At 44.5% G+C, this 17,381-nt stretch overlaps 2 protein-coding genes across 2 annotated transcripts; both read right to left on the bottom strand.

Moving 5' to 3' along the window:
• Window positions 1-44: 44 nt before the first annotated feature.
• On the bottom strand, window positions 45-5,511 carry LOC121610684 (collagen triple helix repeat-containing protein 1-like). Its single transcript, XM_041942911.1, has 4 exons — window positions 5,386-5,511; window positions 2,446-2,664; window positions 2,100-2,316; window positions 45-485 (listed from the first exon to the last, which is right to left on the bottom strand). The coding sequence occupies exons 1-4, from the start codon at window positions 5,497-5,499 to the stop codon at window positions 343-345; spliced, it is 693 nt and encodes a 230-aa protein (XP_041798845.1). The 5' UTR covers window positions 5,500-5,511; the 3' UTR covers window positions 45-342.
• Window positions 5,512-6,502: 991 nt separating this feature from the next.
• Window positions 6,503-16,757, bottom strand: fzd6 (frizzled class receptor 6). The gene is made up of 8 exons (XM_041941732.1): window positions 16,626-16,757; window positions 14,955-15,380; window positions 10,485-10,681; window positions 9,830-10,409; window positions 9,256-9,675; window positions 8,006-8,154; window positions 7,512-7,907; window positions 6,503-7,332 (listed from the first exon to the last, which is right to left on the bottom strand). The coding sequence occupies exons 2-8, from the start codon at window positions 15,138-15,140 to the stop codon at window positions 7,173-7,175; spliced, it is 2,088 nt and encodes a 695-aa protein (XP_041797666.1). The 5' UTR covers window positions 15,141-15,380; window positions 16,626-16,757; the 3' UTR covers window positions 6,503-7,172.
• Window positions 16,758-17,381: the final 624 nt, after the last annotated feature.

Genomic DNA, 17,381 nt, shown 5'->3' with positions numbered 1-17,381 from the left:
AGACTTTATTAACAGTAAAAATGAATACAAACAGGTCACATGAGGACACAGTTTAAATATGGTCAGTGTCTTGTCTGTTAAATGGTTACTGTATACCAGCAGCAGCCATGAGCAGTACAGCTACAGTACAAAGTTTATTTAAGGAAGACAGAATGACACAGTATTCTTGTTTATAGGCCTGTCAACTGGTATGGTATTTAAAGAAAACACAAAAACATTCAAGTTAGCATCAGTGATGCTGTGACCCCTTAGCAAACTGTACCTGATCATTTTGGAGGGCCAGAAAACATACTCTTATACTACCAGCGCTGGTCCCTCCCTAAACATGCACCCTTTATTTTTTTATTTGGGCAGCTCCTCAATGATAATCCTGGATACTGAGTTCCACCCTGTAGACGCATCACCTCTGGGGTAGTCAGCACAGGTCCCCACCCACACGGCCACATCCACCAACCCTGCTTTGACACCCTCGCAGAGCCCTTCAACTGCAGGGAACAAAGAGCAGACGGTGCAAATGAAATTCAGGGAACACCCAAACTGTCTCCAGAGGAGGGAAGTGTTCATTGCTTTGTTTTCTGATGCAGTGATGAACTTTCCAAACCCTAATTGGAAGAGTGTAGCTTCACCACAGCAGTTAAATAACCACTTAAAGGATGAGGAAAATCTGCTTATTCACTCTCTTGCCAAGGATCAGAGGAGAAGATTGATATCTGTCGAGTAAAGACAGCTACAGTCAGCTGTGAGATAGCTTAGCTTAGCACAGAGACTGGAAAGCGCAAGCTTGGCTCTATCCGAAGGTAATTAAAATAAATAAAATTATTTGTTTATGAAAGGAGGAACGGTAGCACCTGTCTGTGTTCACATGTAGCAAACAAGCTGGGAGCAGTGACTGATGGCGGCCAGTGGAAACGTCAGGAAGATACATCTTCCAGCACATAATCCCCTGCAAACAGCAACTTGTAGTTTTTACACTTCGGTTTTTCAGTGGATTAAACAGGATATGACATTATTTAGTGATCTTTAGAGGTGCTGTTAGGTAAAATTCATTAACACTGTGGTAGCAAGTTTATTTTTGGCATCATTGGGCAAAAATTCCATCATAACCTTTCTTTCTCATTGTAACTGAAGTGGTTTGACCGAAAACTAGACGTCTGCGCCTCCTCTTGCCTCTTTTTACAGGCGTAAGAAAATCTAGCCTGCAATGAGAGACTCTGGTCAATCACAGGTCATCTCAGAGAGAAGGCGTTCCTTTTGGCTGTTCTACTTGTGCAGAAGCATGTGCACGTCCCTTCAGCTGGTGAAAGCCTAGTCTCCCGTAGCCAGACCTATCTTTACACTTCATTTTATCACTGTGCCCGCACCGCAGAGAGTGAGAGAGAACGCCTGATTGAATGGAAGAAAAAGCTGCAGAAAATCCTGCAACTTGTGATCAGTTTCCAGTTTTTGTAAAGAACAAAACACGTGTGTGAGCTTCACTCTCATTATGTGCGATGCTGGCAAATGGTGGGGAATAGCTTTTGAGGGGGGACAGTGATGTGTGTGTGTGTGTGTGTGTGCATGTGGTGTACGAGCCTCTCATCCTGCTGTCAGACAGCGTCACAGCTGCCTCTGAAGCCTGGGGCACTCTGCCCCCGAGGCCACGAAGCGCTGCAGGGGCGTCTTTGAGAAGATGAGTCACGGCGAGAGGCGCCGGGGTCTTGGCAAGGCTCACGTCGTGGAGAGCGGGCCCTGCGAGGACTGAGTCTTCGCAGGACAACCAACCCCCTCTGCTGCCATTATTAGGGTTGGTGGTCGGGGGGCTTAGCTGAGCGATACGAGGCAGCAGAGAGAGCGGCGGATGTTAAATTGTTGCATCCTGCAGCTTTATCTTTGGACAAAGCCAGGCTAGCTGTTTCCACCTGTTTCCAGTCTTTGTGCTAAGCTAAGCTAAGCTAACTGACTGCTGGTCTTGCTACAGTTCATCTAACTCTCAGCAAGAAAGTGAGTAAGCGTATTCCTCAAAATGTGGAACTGCTCCTTTAAACTTTAACCTCATATAGCACTTGATAAAACACTCTTGGTTGTTTATTGCACATCAGAGCCTATGACTTGAGCCGTACCTGAGGACGTTCTGTGGATGTTGATGGTTGAGTTGAGCTCAGGGCTTCCTTGGTCTAAGTAGATGATGGACTCTATGGGCAGGGGTCCCGTGCATTCTGCTCCGTTGAAGGTGAAGTACCACCTCTGGCAGCATGCATTCTTACACTTGAGTCTGAGGGAACCACTGAAGAGGACTCTGAGGGCGCTGTCTGAACGCAGCTTGGTGAACGTGCAGTCCTGCAACACAGCGTAGAGAATTTTTATGCATTGCGGTGACCGTAGAACATTCCTGTGTGATTGTAAAATGATTGAAAAGGACACCCACGTTCCTCAGAGGTGCATAATTCGCTGCATCAAGATACTTACAGCTACTTTACCCAGGTCGATCCCATAATTCAGAGAGTTCCAGGCGCACTGCTTGTAGTTGGGCCTCCAGGGCTCCTCGAAGATCTCATTAATGCACTCGCCTTTCTCACCTTTCAGCCCGTCACGGCCGGGGATGCCCGGCGTCCCCGGGATGCCATTGGTTCCAGGGTTACCCTCTCTGCCAGGGAGGCCTGCGGGCCCCTGCATGCAGCTCCCATACTGGAAAAACGAAGAAGAGAGAAGGCAGTGGTGGAGGCTGACAATGAAAAGGCAGCACACGACAGCATCTGCAGACTCTATTGTTATCTAACTTCCTGTTTGAGGTTTTCTTTATCCTCCCTGGGGGATAAGTCCCTGTTTGGGCTACATGCAATGTAAACACCTGAATGCTGCCATTTATCCAGCCATCACACACACACTCACACACAAGGAGCCAGATTATACCTCATTAACCAGTCACATAAACAAAGCCAGTGCCACAGGGCTGAAATAAGTGCAACAGCAGATGTGACCCAAACCAAGGCGAAGCAACAGAAGCAGCGCACCGCGGAGCCATGAAGCAAGTGAACGACAGATCGTGCGTTAATGAGGAACCGAAGGCCTGGTGACAGCCTAAATTAGTAGGCGTCTGGCCATACTTCTCTCGGTGTGATTCATTGACCAGCTGAATCTCCTGCTATGTTTAAACAGATGCCGCGTCGTACCAAAGCCGGCTCGAGCGCACACAGGCACACACAGAGACGGGGGAGCTTGCCAAAACTGCACTACCACATACAGAGATAGACACAATTAAGATCCAAGATTGCTTTGCGTAACATGTTCTTCAAAGACACATTTTGACCAGCAGATTACAGTGTGTAGGTTAACTGTTGGAGCTGTTTTTAGTTGGAGCTGGATTCTAGTTGTGCTTGTGCGACGTCTGAGTGTCACACACTCCTTCCCTCAGCCAGCACAGACGTAAACTGACACGTAGAAGAGCGTCCTCGCCCTTAAGCAAACACTGATGCCAAAAGGATTTAGGTCTGTGCTTTAGTTGGGTCATTGCTGCCCTTTTGCTCCGGAGGCAGCTGTGGAGCAGTTATAGGTGCACGTGGCCAAAAGGCAAGAGAGGAGAACAAAGAGCTTTTACCCCAGCTTCAACATCTTGTCTCGACTTGAGTCTCTTTGGGTAAACTACAAAAATCCACTTCAGACGATGTGAATCTGGAAAATGCATAAATACAGGGAGTATTACAATATTCTAATGCCAGCTGCTCCGAAACAGATGTTTGAGAGTCTGTTTTAGTCATTAAATGGCCACGCTGGAGCAACCTGGAGATGTGAGGTCTGACATCATCTCTATAGGAAAAATGGGAAGTGTGTGATTAAACCAAGAGGCTGTGGGTTGCATGTGCTGTAATAAATGTAGAATTTGCTCTCAAGGAAAAGGGACAAAATGTCCAAGCACCTCGGCTAATAGGTGGCAAAATGTGGAAATATAGCATGAGTCTGTTTGGTTGACATTCAGCGAGGAAACATGTTTTATTAAGGGTTGGATTTTTGGAGACGTTTCAAAGCAGACTGATGAATGGACCCTCTGTCCACTGTCTGCTGTTATAGTGGTGCTGCCTGCCTACTCAGTATTAGTAGTGCACAGTCCATTACTGTAACTGAAGCATAAAGGCTGCATTTGCCCCAAAGTGCTGAGGAATCAGTAGTATTTCATGCATTAGTCAACACCGAAGCCAGGGCCGAAGCTCTCCCGGAGCATGCAGAGCGTGGATATAATGCTTGGCTCTGAGACTTTTTCAATTCAGAGGATCTCCAGAGGATGCAAAAAAAAGGGTTTTTATGATTACCATGTTGTTCAAATAAGTAGATCTTCCTTCTTCAGAGTGTCTAGTGCAGTTGGGCTTTTCTGCATCATTTCCAGTGCACTAGATACAGATGGCGACATAAAATGCTATTCATTACATCCGTCTGCTGTGGTCTCACTTGTGGAGTGAGACTTCGGAGGATAATGGAGAGCAATTACTCGAGCTCTGTGGTTCTCCAAGTGGGGTGTGCAGACTTGCGGGAGTCCCTGAGGGAGGTCCACAGAGCCTCGGCAAAATAAACACCAGTTTCACTTTCTTCTGACTCCCAGAGATTAAAGAGAGGACTGTGGGTCCACTTTGTTCCTTCAGTCTCCACCTATGGCTGGGGTTATGTAATTCCATACAAAGATAGCCTAAGATTGGGGTTGTTGTGAATCGACTGCTGTGGAAATCTAACAGTTGAACCCTGCTTTAGGTATTTTTGACAACATTATCAAATATATCATGCCACATTTTTAAGCTTTAAAATATCAACCACAAAGTTCCCCAAAAACCAAAATCATAGGACTTTTCTCTTAAGCTGAGGCCAGATAGATAACAAAGACAGAGAGACAGTAAGAGCCAGACCCCAACTTCCTGTCAGGGGGATTTCTTTCTGTCCACTCAGTGTGGTGGAGAGCAGCCAAACCTGGAATAACAGAGGACCAGCTGACCAGACAAAGCCTGCAGGGCAGCACTTTCTCATCTGCTGCTGGGACCAGGTCATTTTGGAGCCCGTTTTGCCGAAGCGGCGACCACACTCACTGCACTGTAAGCCTACATGTGGATGAATCAGCGTTTTACTGCTCTCTTTTTTTGGGTGAAAATCAGTCCTTTAAAGACACATCTGACCAACAGCAACGCATTCCGCAAGAAAAAGTAGTCCCAGGATGAGTTTTAGGAATGAGACATGCGTATGTTAATAGAAATGCATTCAAAAATACAACAAAGCGCGATAAGTGACAATAACGTCATTTGAGTACAATAATTAGGTTTTCATTATGTTTCTCATTATGTTTTGTTGTGTTTTTTTTTCGTTATGAGAAGCTACAAAGTCTCTACTTTTGGAAAGCGGCTACATGGTCATCTTCGCGCAAACTCTTACCTTGTCAGCGTCAGGATCCTTTCGGTATCCTCTGTTTCTCACCTTTTCCACGCCATAAAGAGGTAAAGCCAAGCAGACAAGAAGCAGCAGGCGGGCAACGAGAGGAGACATCATACAACAGACACCCGCGCGCTCCCTCTGAGAGATGTGGGGCGACAGTTTGACTCCAGCTGCAGCCCGCTGAGTCCAGAGGAGGGCAGGACGAGAGGGACGGAGCCAGTCAACTTGCAGACAGCGCACTGGTTGGAAGAAGGGCCTCAGAACATCCCTGCGATGCTCGCATGTGCAGCTGTAATCCCGACAGTGTGCGTGCAAGTGTGGCGTTACAGTCAAACGTTTACTAGAATCCAAAAGTGTCCTTACTGACTCACTTTTTATTCAAATATATTTTATTAAAGTGAAACTGGATTGATACAAAATTCAACTGACAAGATAGGCTACATAAAAAAGTAAAAAAAAAATCAACAAAAAACCGCCACAAAATGTGTATAGAGCATTTCATAGACTGCGCCAAGTCCAGGTGCATTAAGAAAGACCCCCGTCCACATGCCACAGTAAGAATATACATTTACTACACAAGGATTCCCTTTTTCACTGTTATTGGAATTGTCCTGTAACTCCCAAATATAAAAAGTAAAGAAACTTAAGAATTGATCTCATACACAGCAAAATAGATAGTACAGCATGACAATAAATCACAGAGGCTGTTCTGGAAGCACTTAAAATATATGGTCCTTGGTCCATATGTTATAAATAAGACCTGAAATAAGCTCCAAAGTCTCTTTTTTGTGTCTGTTTCTGACTTTTCTCACTTATTAATTAGCAGTTTGTGCTTCTAATGACAAATAGTGCAAAGCCTGTTTGATTTGTTTCCTCAACTTGACTCAAAATCATGAGTTTATACCTACACCTAGGCAGACATCACACATGCAAAACATCTGTCGGTTCTTCGACGACGAGGAACAACTCAAAGGAAGGCGCATTCTTGTTGAAAACTAAAGCTGTATCAAAATTCACAGGACACTTCTTTGAAGACACATGCACAACAACAGAAATACAGGAGTGGAAGTACATATTCTGAAAGAAAGCTTTGTCAAATAAAAATCAACTATACCAATTTTAAGAGCATGCTTTTTTTTTTTTCCAAAGAAGCAGTAAAGTAGCACAATATGTGTGTTACATATCTCCTGGAAGAACAAAAAGACATTCAAAAAACTGTTTACCACAGTATGACTCTCCTTAAGTTGAATGTTTGGCAATATCATGACCTCTCTTAACATAACACCCAGTGTAGTGACTAGTCCAGTGAAAGACTTCATTTCTAAAAAAGTATTTACATAAATATTGCATTTGTGTACTAGTATGCATTCTATGCTATCCAGCTAGCAGTCTACAAAACAGCAGAACTACAGTCTTTAGTGTATGCTATAAAAATGAAATGACCATTGGTAGATGTGTAGGCGGAACACAGCTGTGCTGCTGCAACATTCAGGCGTACGCCAAGAAGCTCAGTAAAGCTCAAAGACTCAGATGTGACGTTAACTAAATAATCCATAGCTGTTAGGCTTTCTGCTGAAACCCACCGATTCTGAACACGCCGCATTTGAAATACTCAAGGTGTGTTACATTTTGCAAGCAATGAACATTCACTGTCTACATTGTAAGCAATACAATCATAATCTGACGCATGAAGCTTATATGATGAATGACACAAACAGATACATGAGCGAGTGGTTTCACAGATGGATGGATGGATGGACTGATAAATTTGGGGGGGGTCAGATGTCTCAGCAGCTGTTGTCCTTTGTGTCCTTGCTCTCCTCAGGCACCCGGTGCACCAGCTGGTGGGCTGAGTCCTGGATGCTGCTGCTGTGTGATAGGTTTAAAGCTGGATGCTGTCCACTGGGGACCTGCCTGGCCTCTGACAGCTCGCTCCTCGGAGTCATCCTAAACCAGCCGGAAGACATCACAGATTATTGGTGGTTACTGATTGTGCAGACTTAGTTCCGTCTAACAAAAAACAAGAGAGGAAAAAGCTGAGATGCAACAGAAATGTCTATAATATCAACGTATCAATGTAAAATACAGCATCCAGTCAAAAGTGTTGTCACATCTGTCTCGCTTACCTCCCGTCTGGGACTCTGTGTATGCTCTCTGAGCGGCTGCTGATCTTACTGGAGCTCCCTCCTTTGCTGCGTCTCTCTCCCCGCTCCCTCTCCCCCCTCCTGGAGCTTCGGCTGGAGGTGCCCCTGTCCAGGTGCTCCCTGACTGAGGCCTCAGACAGAGAACCTTGCACATGGGGGTCATGATTGCCCAGCGCAGAGGTTCCTTGATTGGTTATGGTGGCGGCGGTGGAGGCACGGGAGGGTGCAGCGCCGGTGCTCGTGCCCATGGACTTGGAGACGACCTTGAGCTTGTGCGAGCTCGGCTTGTAGTGCTTCTTCTTGTGCTGGACGCGGCTGTTGTGCTTGAGGAAGAACTCGCAGGACTCCTGCAGCACCCGGCGGCTCTCGCTGATGGGACTGTGGGTCAGAGAAGAGGAGAGCACAGTGACGCTACATATCCACATCTCATGCAGAGGGACTTTGAACATGTACGAGGACAAGAGATACGGCCTCACTCTCTCTTGCGGGTCCTGTTGAAGAAGTAGGCCCACTCGGAGCAGGTCTTTTTGCTGCTGACCCAGAACACTGCAGATATTCCAACCACCAGCGTCATTAAGTATTTCACCAGAAACAGGGAGAGGTCAGGGCGGTCGAGCTCTGTTGTCTGAAACAAACAGACATACACAAACAATATAAACCATTTTTTGACTTAAAACAAAAACCAGCTTTTGAACTTCTAGCATCAGATTTGATATTTAACAAATGACAGAGCTTGCTTGTTTTTCTCTTTTACATTGTCCTTTTTACATGCTTTCTTTGATATTCCCTTTTCACACTGTACAACAAGACACAATAGCTTATGTACAACACAGTACATTTATGGAGTAAAAGGGGTTTATAAATGGACAGCCATTTAAAAAGTAAAAATATACAGTATATAGATCCACAACATGCTGTTGTTTTAGTGACTGTTCCCCTGTACTGAATGCCATGTATCTGGTTGTCCTGTTAACACTGACTGGCAGGCCTCTGCCTGCATATTTATATTTAGCTGCTTTATTAGCTCATTTCACAGTGGACATTGTGCTTCTTTTTTACACACACATGCAGCGGCCCATTTAGAGATTGGCCAGACTGGACTGTTATTTCAGTTTAAAAATAATTAAGTGTGTGTTGTGTGTGTGTATTGCTCAGGAAATTGTGCTCTCTGCTTTCGAGACATGTTTGGAATGGATATTTATGGCATAAAATCTTTCTGGGTCAGATGGTACTCACAAAGACTTTTTAATGTGGCGTTTCCATTATTATTTTCACACTAATACTCTCCTCTCAGTTCAACACCTGAACACCTCCTGTAGGAGCCATTTTTTGGTGTAGTTAAAAGCCAAATTTCCACATTTGTGTTAAACATTGTGATCATAACATGCCTGGAGCTTCATTTCATCAACACGGGTGTGTGTGCTAACATTTTTAATTTTAACATGTTTAATTTTTTTGTTATCTAAGCTTCATTTATATACTTTGCAAACTATTTTCAGCTTTGTAAGTAAATTGCAAGTTTATATAACTTTGCTCCTTTTTTTTCTCCTCACACAAACACTCACTCTAACATTAGACTAGTGTTTTCTTTTAGTCAGCCGTAATAAGCTGCAGACCTTCAATCTACAGTATCAATCAAGCAAGTGGACATTGACAAGACAGTGAGCTGGGACGATGTTACTAATGTGTCCTTTGGCTTTAACTTGAGTGACTGAGCCACAGCTACCTTGTAGGAGCAGGGGATGCTGTACTCTTGACAGCGGTCGTTGATCCAGGTATTCTCCCAGGTGCTGCGGTGACTCTGTTCGTAGGTGTAGCAGGCTAGCAGGGTGACCAGCGGGACCAGGTAGAGGCAGCTGAACACGCCGATGCGGATCATGAACTTCTTCAGCTTCTCCTGGTTGCGCTCGTCATGCTGGATGACCTGCCGGACATTGTTGAGAGAAACGATGCCTGCCAGGATGAGGAAAAGGCCGACGACGACGCCGAGACACAGAGGAGCCAGAACAAAGTAGCGCAGGGCGTCCAGGTCGTAGAGGCCCACAAAGCAAACGCCGCTGATGTTGTCCCCTTCAACCTTGTTCAGAGCCAGTAGCATGACAGTTAGTGCCCCCGGGATCCCCCAGGCAGCAGAGTGGAACCACACCTAAAGACAGAGGATACATTTATCGATATTTTCATAGCATCCACCATTCTGGCTGCTAATAGCTTGCAATTAATCATTTTAATTCAATACTTATTTGCTGTATTATCTTGCTATTTGCTACTAACAAATGACCTTCAATTATTAAAAACCTTACCGCTTTCTTCTCTATGGCCTCACAGCTCCACTTGGGTCCAGCTGCCAGGAACCAGGTGATGGTGAGTATGACCCACCAGACGATACCGGCAATGGAGAAGAAGTAGAGCAGCATAAAAAGCAGAGTGCAGCCTTTGCTCTGAGAGCCCAGCACCACTGTATCCACTCCTGCGGGATGAGCTGCTTTGGTACAGGCTGCATTGTTCCCCAGCAGGAAACCGATGAAGTATATGAGCGAGACAAAGCTGTAGCAGACGGCGTAGAAGATTATGGGGCGCTCTGGGTAGCGGAAACGCTTGACGTCGATTAGGAAAGTCAGGAAGGTGAAGAGAGTGGCGCCCAAGCAGATGATGGAGCACACGCCGATGAAGCTCTTGGCAAATTCAATGTCGTGTGGTTTGAAGTACATGTTGGAGCAAGGGGGAGCGCAGTCCTGGGCACCCAGGAACGATGACCCATGGCCTGGCTTAGTCTTCAGCTGCAGTGGGCACCAGAAGCCAAGGTCCCTCTTAGCTGATGACGAGGTCATTGCGGTGGTTGCAGGAGGTGCTGAGCCATCAGAAAAGCCACATGGTTCCAATCTAGTGGGGGAAAAAATCCTTTAATGGATTGATCAAGAACCACTGGTGGATTGACAGTAAATATGGTTTTCTTACTTGTCACACTGTAGCTCAGGAGGCCAGGTGATACCAAAAATTCGTATATTCTCCTCACAGTCGGACAGAACGAGCTCGCACTCCTCTCTGCATGGACGGATCACCTTGTTCTCCTCGGTGCATGCTGGGATAAAGGCTTGGCACAGGAAGTGGTGGACGTCTAGAGAGCAGCGCAGGTTTGCCAGGGGCATGAATGGCTGAGGATGGAGAGAAAAGTTGTGTTGTATTGACTTTGTCAGTACGAGAGGTTGTGATCCATGCCTGAAGTTTATCTGACAAAAACATGAACTTGCACAGTGTTTTCTAAGGGGGTTTGTAGAAATGTCCACGATTTAAACATTGGTTTCACCCTTGAAAACATTTGAACATTTCAGGCAAACCGCAGCAGTCTGTAAGGTCACAATAATACCTTTGTAATACCTTTGTTTGCAACCCAAAGCTGGAAAACACACAATAAGTAGCATTCTAACTTTTGCCCATAGATTTTCATAAGGACTCTATGTGACTATGTGTCAGAAATGGGAATAAGTAGTTACAACATTATTAAAAAAGTAGCAAAGCCGGCAATAAGCAGGAAAACCGGGATGACTTTATCTCTTAAGGCATGCAAGATAAAACATGAGAAAAATAAATCAGTATTTGAACTGGTTATAATAACCTCTAGCCATATAGAGGTCGTCACAAGTCAACTTTGGTTCTGTTTAAGCGACCAAAAATAAAAAAAGGTGGGAATTACTGCTCTGCAAAAAGTATCAACTTCATTTAGTTGATCTGTGCTGATCTATAGCACCACACAAAGGGACCCATTCACTGGCTGGGAACCATATTCTTCCATTTCAACACACTGGTCAGGAGCTTGAGGACTGAGGAGTGGGGGGGTGGGGGTGGTATAGGTGGCAGGAAATGAGTGCACTGACGTTTGGAAACACACAACGACAGGCCAGGAAGGCTGGAATGCACAGAGCTGTTGACAGGTTTGGTTGCGGATGAACCTTAGCATTAGTGTTTCTCCAGGACAACGTGCGTGGATTCATCAGTAGCATACACAGCTTACACTGGAGACAACTTCATGCCAGTTACACAAGTAAAGGTCGAGTCTATGCTACTGTTTCCAAATCCTCTAATTTTGAGTAAGTGTATACTTTTTAGACTTGCAGAGGTTCCTTTATCAATGCCTCTAAATCAACACTTTTAGAGTTTTTTTTTAACCTTATCAACCATTATCAGACCAACAAGCACGGACAAACTTCTTTCAGTCTATAGTGCTAATACTTGTACTCAAAACACACACATACACTCAATACAGTCCACTATTCAATGTTTCCTCTTTTTTTCTGAAACCCAGTCTGGCAGTTGGCCCCCATCTCAGGGTCTTGGGCTTGCCCCCTCTGACAGTGAGCGTCCTTGTTTCTCCCCAGTGGAGGTCCTGGACTCCTTCTCAATGAGCTGCCCGTTGCTCAACAATCTGACCTTTATTTGCTTTGCAGCAGAGTTACTGTAAAAACTGCCCTCATTTCAGAAACCTTCAACCAGGATCAGTGGTACAAGTCAAGCTGATTTGCTCTTTAAAGCAAAATCCTCTGCAGAGAATTTCAGAGCAAAGTCCTTCAAGGATTAAATGATTCGAAAAAATAGCTAGAAAATCACTTTTCAAACTTCCGCTCCAACTTTTAAGACCCTAAAGTGTTCCCTGTCCATTACAATATGTCAATTAGTCTTTCCATTCTCTTTGTATTCTAAGACTTCAAACTCTTCTATTTTAAAAGCTGGCAAGCGCGTGGAATCTGGGACCAAGGGCGGAAAAAGGTTAGCCCTCCTCCGGAAAATCCTACTGATACTGTAGGCCAGACTGAGCCCATACCGAAACACAAATCTGCTTGAGTACAGCGTCAGGGCTTTGTGATAAATCACTGCACACTTTCCAAGAGAGCTATGTATAGTATGTAATGTTGAATGTAGGCCAGAGAGTGCAAGTCTGTCACCTGGGAGACAGGACTGTGGAGGTAAGACTGTGTACAGGGGGAAATGAGTGAGTGATTAACAGAGGGAGAATACTCATTGTGGTATGCAGGCTAGGCTTTGTGTGAGACTGGGTGTGTCCCTCCCCTTCCTCCAGAAATCAAAGGCCCCATACAACAAAGTCAGTGATGTTGCCCGTGGCCAAGTTTGCTGTGAAATAAAAAGCCTGTACCTTCTAGCCTGCTACCTTTGCCAGATGCCACACAAAAGACTCCTTCAACAGATCACTGTTCATGCTCAACGCTCTGACACCAAATGTGTGTAACCCAAACCCTGGCCTTCAGGAATGCCAGGACACAGGGTGCAACAACTACAGGAATGGAGATCACAGCTGAGGAGAGACACAAGACAACACTTGGTCTGAGGGAAAAACAAGGCCAGTGACTTTCTGTATTATTTTTCCCATTTTCTTCAAAAGGATAAAGTCCTTTTTTGGACTTATTTGCGTTCAAAACATCTAAACTTCACGTCTCTGGGTGGGCGTTTCCCACAGTAGCTGCTGACGGACATTTGAGTAAGCATGCACTACTGACTGGAACAAGTCATAGCCTAAAAACGTTGATGGAAGACGTTTTGATGCCCTCGCACTGGCAAAAGCCGTGATAGGAGACAGCATGTTTTCCCTCCATCCGTCCCATTCTCGTGAACGCAATACCTCAGGAAAGCAGAAGTGATTTTCACTGTCACAAGTCACTGTGACCACACGAACTACATTTTTGGCCACACCTAAAGAATTCATACTCTAATTATGACAACATTTCTGTGAAAGGTCAACTTCATTGTGACATCCTAACGATCTGCACTTTTCTGGCCATTATTTAGCACCATAACTCGGGAACACAGGGAGAGATTGTGATCATATTTCACATTTGGTCAGATACTGAGTTGGGGACACTAATCTTGGGCGTCCACCTTGAAACTGTGCTGATTGTAGAGCTCTTCTGTGCTGCAGGAATGAAGGTGTGTTTTACAATTTGCAGCAGCATCCATATTTGAAGCATTACAGCCCACCACAAGCTCATTGGTTCTGCTGATACTGAGCTTCAGATGATTGTTGCACCATGTGATAAGGCTCTCTATCAGTCCTCTGGACTTCTCTGGAAAAACAGTCTCTGAGTGAAGACAGCATGTTTCTCACAGGACATTATTCACTGGGATCAAACATGTCAATATAGTCATCACAAAAATAAAAATTCAACAATTCAAAAGTGGAATCTAGTAAGCCGGTTTAACTACTGTAGGTTACTAGGTAAGTTAACAAGTGCTACTTTTGGTTCAATGTCTGCTCCTCACACAGCAGTGTTGTGTTCGTCCTGCATTATACAAAGGAGGTTGTCTAGCTAGCGTTTGCTGTATCCATTTCATGGATCCAGTTGTGGTGACGAAAAATGACCAGACTGTCAGACCTTGCAGCTTATGATGTCAGATGTCAATCAAACCAAAAATTCACTTCTAATTTCACTTTGACCAAATGCAACACATCTGCTAAACAACACACAGTGCTCCCTTTAACATCTCCACCTTCACAGAGCAGCCAGACTGAAAGTGCAGTGACCTCACGCCACATGGTTCTTAGAAATGAAAAAGAAAAATATTTATACAGAAGTTAGCCTACCTGGAGCTGCTAATGTGCAAAACTGCCACACACGAATTAAACTGAAACCACCGCTGCGGAAAGTGTCTCGTCATACAAACGGTCTCTTCATATCAGGGATAATCCAGGTGATTCTGTTGTGAGTGTGCTACACAACTTTCAGCCCTACTTTCTGCTCTACTTTCTTCATCTACTTTTCTTGTTCAAGGGGATCTTCATGTGCAGTTCCAGTAAGAAGACATTTATTCTTCCACACTTATTCATCACTAAATTTCAATGTGGGTTTTTTTTTTTTTTTTTTACAGCTGAGAATTTAAAGTGAGTGCACAGATTCATAGTTATCATGTTCGCAATAATACCATTCAACAATTTATTGACTAGATAGTGCTCTTTAACAAGCGGGCATGATTTGCGGGCTGACTGCGGCTGGTAAATTGTGTGTGCCTGTTGATGACTACTACAAAATGGTAATTATGGTTCGCTCAATATGCGTTTCTGAAGGCTGACTGACACTGACATTTATGGACTGGAGCCACCAACAGCACGAATAATAGCACTGATCCTAGCAATTATTTTGAGATGATATTCATTATCTTTAAATGTGACTTGAATTATACATTTTATTTACAAGCAGAGCAGGCTTGTCGATCAGGGGCCAATATAATTACAACTCTCTATGGAAACCAAGGCTGTTGAGACTCTTTAAGATGGGCCAGCGGCTGTGAAACCTCTTCGCATGAGAACACATAAATTACATTGGCAGGTGACAACATTAATTGGCTAATGCCCAACAAGGCCAATATTGGCAAAATAAGGATCATCTGCAAACTGATGTATGTAATGCTGCGGGGACTCACCTCCATATGACTGGCTGCAATATCCTGGTCGTAGTGCTCCATCATGTTGGGAAAGAAGGTCATGTTGTAGGGCATCCCCAAGCACCGATGCACTTTGATAGGCTCGCAGGTAAACAGGCTGTGGGCACTGCAGCTTCCTAAACACATCAGAGCCAGGCACGCCCACAGCGGTCCTGGCATCAGCATTGCGACAGCTGATGGGGAGTCAGTGAGTGTACGGTTTTTGTGTCGACTTGAACGGGTTTTGTTTCGGCTCAGTGTGAGGATATCTTGGCCCAGACGTTGAATCCACCTGGCTCACACCGTCATCCAAGTTTCTCTTCTCCTGGGGTCATCTCAGTGGAGCTGATAGGCCTTGCAGCAGGTAAAACTTTCCCATCATTGGTCAGCATGTGCCTCTGGGTCACAGATAGGATTCCCACATCCCTGAAAATAAAGTATTTAGATTGAAACTGGTCTATATTAGCAGCAAGACAACAACTAAAACTTTCATTTTGGACCCACATTTCATGAAGACTTGTCTTCAGCTGAGATGATTTTTGTAGATTGTTATAACAGCATTTAATACAGAGTTGCAGAGCAGGAACACACTGAAGTTGTATGCCCAAAGCACTCTATCACACAACCTCTCATTGTGCTATCATCTGGAGAGCCAAAGTAAGACAAGCAAATTAACATAACTTAAACATTTTTCTGTGCACTCCTACGCATCCCTTAAGGTCCTCAGGCTCCACTTTGAGAGGCGCTGTCAGACACACATCAGTAAAATGGAATTAAGGGACCAAAATGCAGTCAGTTCCCGTGCAGACATGGAAGAGCACGCATTTACACAGGGTGTGGAATGCCAAAGATCCAGGCTGATTCAATAAGAATGAGTCTCAGCTTGTTGATGCACATTAAACTTCACATTCAAGTGTCACAGTTTCACATACACACACTTGCAGAATCCTGAACGGCTGACAGAATGAAAAACTTCCCCAGGGAATACAGATGCAAAGTAACAGCAGGTTGAGGTTTTCATAGGGGCTCATGTAGAAAGTTACACATCAGTTCACATGAACGTGTGCATTTTAACAAGCAGGATTTGAAGTTTTGCATCTGAGGATATGACCTTTAAAGAATTAAGAGATGAGTTGTTTATGTGGGCGCGTGAGTTATCACATGCTGATATTATCACTGGTGGTGAGAGTTTACCTATATTACCACACAACTGTTTATACGAAAGGTAAGCACGTTCAACAAGCTTCATGGTGCAGTTCGTAGGTCTTTGAGTGGAAACAGAGTCAAGCATTTTGTTTAGTGATTAGCCGACACTTTTGGGTTAGCATATTAGCAACAGATTAAAGAGACAAGTTAACAAAGCACGTACTTGACACGCACCACCAACACCACTTCAATGTAAAAAGCAGACTTGTACAGGCTAGTAAAAACATAACTGAGAAGTTTCTGTCACGTTTAGCATATCCCCGATGCTAACTACTGTAAAGAGTTTGTCTGTGTATCGGCAGCAACGTCGTTTTCCCGTAATTTAGACGCCAAATGCGGGGAGAGAGTACAGTAAACATCCCTGCCTCGGAGGCTGCCATGACGCGGGGGGCCCGAAACAACTTCGGCACAAGAAAGTTTTCTGAAACACTTTCAGGGTAAAAAAAACGAAACACAAACACGTACCCTCTACTGCCGAGCAGTCCGTGTAACAGCTGACTACATGGACACTCGCTGGAGGAATCCTGTGGGGAATTTGGTAGCGTGTTTCCTGCCACAAGCCGCGGAGCAGTCCCTCCGTCTCTGCTTGTCTGCTTTCTCTGAAGTGAAGCTGCGTTCAAGTGCGGTTGGAAAGGGTTTTTTTTTTTTTTAGTTTAGCCGATTTCAGCACGTTACAGAGGCTTCTTTAGCGCTACGACCAAGCAAAACCACACTGAAAACAATAATTGTGAATTTAAATTAAACTATTCAGGCAAAAAGACTTAGATTGGGTTAAGTTGCCGTTTGCACTAATGAAAGTTGGAATGGTGGTAAGTTTTTAAGAGTGTGGCAAAAGCTCAAATACAAATGGAATAAAAACCACTTCTGAAAAGAGTATCTCACCGCAAAGGTGCACCGACAGCATTAGAATTGGGGATTGACGGGGAGCACCTGAACGCAGCATGGGTGCAGATTAACGATGGGACAGTCCCAATCCCAATGTCATGGAAACTGCAGAGATTTGTGAATTTAAAATGTGTCATATCCGTTTGATTTCAGGCTTTCAGGCTTAACAAAGTAAGCTTGTATATCAATCTACAGAGTATTTGCTTTTTTTTTAACTGACTGAAAAAGTCCGTATCAATAGGAGGTGCTTCATGGAAAGATGAAGAGATACTGGGTGAGGATGCTGTTGTAGTTTTATCACATACCGCTAGATGGGAGTCAGAGATTTATCAATTT

This window comes from Chelmon rostratus, chromosome 8 (assembly GCF_017976325.1).
Source record: "Chelmon rostratus isolate fCheRos1 chromosome 8, fCheRos1.pri, whole genome shotgun sequence".
Classification (NCBI taxonomy): Eukaryota; Metazoa; Chordata; class Actinopteri; order Chaetodontiformes; family Chaetodontidae; genus Chelmon; species Chelmon rostratus.
This window is presented reverse-complemented; position numbering and strand designations above follow the sequence as displayed.

Coding starts and splice junctions, on each gene's coding strand:
- fzd6 (XM_041941732.1), bottom strand. CDS start 15,140: ATGCTGATGCCAGGACCGCTGTGGGCGTGCCTGGCTCTGATGTGTTTA. Junction 8,155..9,255: donor GCATCCCCTGCTCCTACAAG/GTAGCTGTGGCT, acceptor TGTTTGTTTCAG/ACAACAGAGCTCGACCGCCC. Junction 7,333..7,511: donor CACAGAGTCCCAGACGGGAG/GTAAGCGAGACA, acceptor CGGCTGGTTTAG/GATGACTCCGAGGAGCGAGC.
- LOC121610684 (XM_041942911.1), bottom strand. CDS start 5,499: ATGATGTCTCCTCTCGTTGCCCGCCTGCTGCTTCTTGTCTGCTTGGCT. Junction 2,665..5,385: donor AGGATCCTGACGCTGACAAG/GTAAGAGTTTGC, acceptor TCGTTTTTCCAG/TATGGGAGCTGCATGCAGGG. Junction 2,317..2,445: donor TCGACCTGGGTAAAGTAGCT/GTAAGTATCTTG, acceptor GCTGTGTTGCAG/GACTGCACGTTCACCAAGCT.